The sequence below is a fragment of the Crotalus tigris genome, unplaced genomic scaffold (assembly GCF_016545835.1).
Source record: "Crotalus tigris isolate CLP2741 ecotype Arizona unplaced genomic scaffold, ASM1654583v1 scf7180000018164.764771, whole genome shotgun sequence".
Classification (NCBI taxonomy): domain Eukaryota; kingdom Metazoa; phylum Chordata; class Lepidosauria; order Squamata; family Viperidae; genus Crotalus; species Crotalus tigris.
Window position 1 is genome coordinate 636,377 of NW_024096858.1, and position 4,467 is coordinate 640,843.

At 39.6% G+C, this 4,467-nt stretch overlaps 1 protein-coding gene across 1 annotated transcript; it reads right to left on the bottom strand.

Moving 5' to 3' along the window:
- Positions 1–2,849: 2,849 nt before the first annotated feature.
- LOC120310316 (tetraspanin-3-like) lies at positions 2,850–3,749 on the bottom strand. The gene has a single exon (XM_039348618.1). The coding sequence runs from the start codon at positions 3,747–3,749 to the stop codon at positions 2,850–2,852; it is 900 nt and encodes a 299-aa protein (XP_039204552.1).
- Positions 3,750–4,467: the final 718 nt, after the last annotated feature.

The following is a 4,467-nucleotide window of genomic DNA, read 5'->3' on the forward strand; positions in this document are numbered from 1 at the left end:
ACCAGAAGTCTCTTGGAAAAAAGCATTTCTTTTCACGCTGTAATGTAATTAGCTACCACCCAGACAAAATCCCTTTAATTAAAAAGGAATATTTTAGAAGCACGTTAGCAAGATGGATCTCCTTGTGCACTGATGGTCCCTATTTATCAGTAGCAAACTGTGCAGACTTTGAGGGTGATGGTTGTGGGAGATATGGCTGAGAACTAATATTACTCTGTTAAGATCTCCCTTGATTTCACTTTCTGACTGCTGTCAAGAAATAAGAGAAAGCCCCGCCCCAGTGCCACTTTGCATGATTGGTCTATTGGCTTAGGTAATTTACAGCATCTTCCAGTTACAATTATGCTACAATAGCAGCCTTGAGGGCAGATTGTATGTTACTTAGTGATGACTAGGTGATGCTATGAAGACACTACAGGTAGTCCTCAAGTCACAACAGTTCATTTAGTGACCGTTCAAAGTTACAATGGCCCTGAAAAAAGGGATTTATGACCATGTTTCACACTTACGTCCCTTGTAGCATTCCCATCTTCATGTGATCAAAATTCAGACACTTGGCAGTTGGTTCGTACTTATGACCTTTGCTGTGTCCCACAGTTATGTGATCACCTTTTGCAACCTTTTCACAAGCAAACTCAATGGGGAAGTCGGATTCACTTGCACCATGTTAGCAACTTGTCAGCTCCAGTGATTCACTTAACAACTGTGGCAAGAAAAGTGGTAAAATGGGGCAAAATTCACTTAACAAATGTTTCCCTTAACAACAGAAATTTTTGGCTCAATTGAGGTCATAAGTCGGGGACTACCTTATAAGGGAGTTATAGTCCAAAGTTCTAAGTGAGATACCAGGAATTATGGTTTAGTTAGACCTAGAGGGGATACAGAGTCTCATTTTTGGTCTAGCCAATTCCCAGTAGAGATTCTTCTAAGTTGTATCTAAGATGCCAAGGATTGAATTTTGATCCTTTCTCCTATCGCTTCTCTCCCCCCCGAATATGTCTTTTTGAAAGTAGCTTGTTATTAACAATGGATTCCTTTACAAGGCTTTTAAACCACACAGATCAAAGCATGCCTTTATAAATTTAGATAAGAATCAAAATTAAACATAACACCACAACAGTTAAATACACAGGGAAAAAGACACACAGATATGCGTGCAGGTATAGAGACATTTGATGGACAAAAATTAAAACATCATTCTTCATCAGTTTAAGTAGTCATTGCATTCCAGCACCACAGACTAAAGGAACAACCACATTTTAATGGACTTTCTAGAAGCCAGAAGGAACCATTCTGATGGTTCAAGGGCAAACTGTTCCAGAGGAGAAGGCTGCAACTGAAAAGTTAAACTTCTGAGGTCTGAAAGAAGGGTCCCAAAGTTTGCCCATTCTACTCAAGCCTTTCATGAGGGCTGATGTTACTAGAAGAAGGCAATCCAGCAGATATTGAGGCCTTGATCTTTGGTGGGCTTCAAAGATAACAATGACCACTTGGAATCCAAATAATAGCCAGTGCAAAGGTGTTAGTTACATGGCTATGCAATAGCACATCTTGAAGTACTTAAACTGCTACATTCTAAATGAGGTATTGCTTCCTAAGGCTGGATGAAAGCAACCCCATGCAGAGTATCACAATAATCTAGTTGAGAGGCATGCAAGGCATTTGTGCCAACTAGCCATTAGGATTGCTTGCTATCTTCTGACAGCCAAAGGGTGGAATCATATCCTCCATGGAAAATCTTGGATGCTTTGTGTCCTCATCACCAAGCCACCTGTAAAGCAAGTCTCATGCAATGGCATTTGAAAGCCATCAATTATTCTGAAAGCATTGCCAGATTTGCTGTAAGAATAAACATCCTATTACACTTACTTAAAGGCTGAAAAGCAGTGTAGGCACTTAAAAATAAATGAAAAGGAAACTATTATGGCTGCTTTATTAATAAATAGCTTCAGAAGCCAATGTGGGGCAGCCATTGCACTGTAAATGATGCAGAAATTGCATAAGAATCTCCTGATTTTCATTGGTTATAAACACCGTAGGCCATTATGTTTGGTCTTATCTTCTGTTCTTTCTACAAAGACAGGAAATTATGATCTTTTTAAATTGCATGTCAGAGACTAGTACAACATAAACTCCTTAAGAATTAAAGAGTTCTAGTTCAGGTGTGCCCCTGTGCAAACATGATCCTTAAGGGAGACAATATTCCTTGATGTAAAAATAGACCTGTGATTGTAAGAACAATCCATATTTATTTCAGAACCAGTCAACTCTTATGCCACAGAGCCTTATGTTGAGAATTCAATGCTTTCTATTTCCTGCTCTGAATCATCTCTTACAATCTGTACTTTTCTTCTCACCCTTTCCTTCTTGAATTCTCTTGGGGGGGGGAATTCCCCCCCCCCTTTACCTCTTTCACTTGCCAGGTGTATGATGTACTCCATGCTCCTCCAAAAAGTAATTATTCTGTCTTTTCCCTGTCACCTCTCCTTTCGGACCTCAATCCTCTTGAAGGATCTTTGTGACATTAAATTCCTACCACTATTTCATTAATGCCAACTTTCTAACACTCCTTGAACAGCTCCGCCAGTGAAATATCAAAGACTTAATTGTCTCATATACAATATAATAAACACTACTTTTCCAGTACAGTCTCTGCAATTACTTAATTTTATTTTTTATGTTAAGTTTAACTTTTAAAAATTGTATCTAAGCATACCAATATGATCTCTATACACATAGGAAGTTGTGTTCTTTAAGACAGCAATTATTACTAACTAGAGGGCAAATTTTACATAAGCTAATGTTTAAGGGTGTGTGTAAAACCACAGGAAATACAGAAAGCAAATACTTTAAGAAAAAGCAGAAGAATCCAACATGTGAAAGTCTTGGGCTGGTGGCGCCTTCATTAGTATTCCATTGCTGACAGCAGCTAACACCTCCAGGCAAATGACCAGCACACCACACCACACCATATAATGTGTGATAAAATGCAGCCTTTTCTTTAGCTTCATAAGGCATCCTTCCTTGAAGAGCTTCTCTGATTTGTTTAGGTCACCACTGCAGTCCAAAAAAGTCTCTTTGCAACAGCTTTCTGGAACAAAGACGTGTCCACTCTGGAGATACTTTGGGAGCCCTTCTGTCCAGTCAGTGTAATTGTAGATCCCACAACACTTTAATTGTTTATGGATGGAATCCACGATCTCAGTGCTGCAATGATGTGGAAAGCTCCAGTTGTATTGGTGAAAAAAGTGACCCAAGCTGCTTTTCAATTGGTAGCATGCTTTGGCCGAGTAGACTTGGGTCATGGTGAGTGAGGAAGCTTCCAGACAGAACAGGACCAGCAGCAAATACATAAGAGTCCCTTGATGATAGTGAGAACTTTTCACAGGAATGTAGACTGCTAGCAACCCGGCTGGGAAAAGCAGACCAGCAGTCAGGATAGCCAGCCAGCCTGGCAGAAGGAAGAATTGATTTGGAAAGAAAGCTCCATAGCTTTTGTAGGTAAGGATCAGGAATATTCCTCCAAGCAGTAATAGCAGGGAAACTCCCCAAAGAAAGAAACCAATGAAAGTCAGGACTACTTTAGGTAAGGCTGTCTCCCAGGGCTCAGTGGCAAGTAGCAAAAAAGGGTTGAAACTGAAATTAGAGCAAATCCTTCTGATTTTATGATATTTCATTACAATCTTATATACATTCTTCCTTTCCTTCTTCCTCTCTACTTCTCTCCCTCCTTCCAGAAATAACTCCATCTTTAAGCAGGTGCCAATAAGATCCAACCTTTATCACCCAGTTGCTTTCTTGCTAGAGAGTATAGGTCTCTGTTCTTTATAGCTTTGCAGTCCCCATCCTGCAAAGCTTATGACCCAGTGCTAATTAGAGAAACTGGGTTCAGACCTCACACAAAACATTGTTAGTTCAGTCATAGTTTCTTGACTACATCCCAGCGGTGGTTCATTTATAAACCACATTAGCTGGATTTACAAAGCATCATTCCTGTTTTATCTTTCTTTATTTCCCCGGCCTTTCATTTAAGTAGTGAATTAAAGGGGAATAAACAATTTAGCACATGGTTGGACTGCACCAGCAAAAAGGCTAAGGATCCTAGGATATTTAACTGAAGACAAAACACATGTTGTAGTTATTACCCTTTTGTTTCCAGGACACAACATTAAAAGGAAAGTTGGATTTATTTGACAGTTACAATTTGGGGTGAACAGGTCTTCTCCTGAAAAATACAGGCTGTGTGACACATCACGGTGAAAATAAGATTACTGAATGTTCTACAGTTGCCTTGTAAAATTGTCAGTGAATTAAACCAAACAAGCAGACCTGCCTATTCTGCCTTTATGCCTCCAACAGAAGCTTGCTGGCAACTCTCAGCAGGTGAGGATTATCAGAGGGTAAATTTGCAAAACTCATTGACTCAGAGTAGTAACTGCATAAGCCTACCATGTTTTATGACCTCAG

Excerpts from the sequence above, each read along its gene's own strand:
- LOC120310316 (XM_039348618.1), bottom strand. The coding sequence starts at position 3,749 with ATGGAGTTATTTCTGGAAGGAGGGAGAGAAGTAGAGAGGAAGAAGGAA.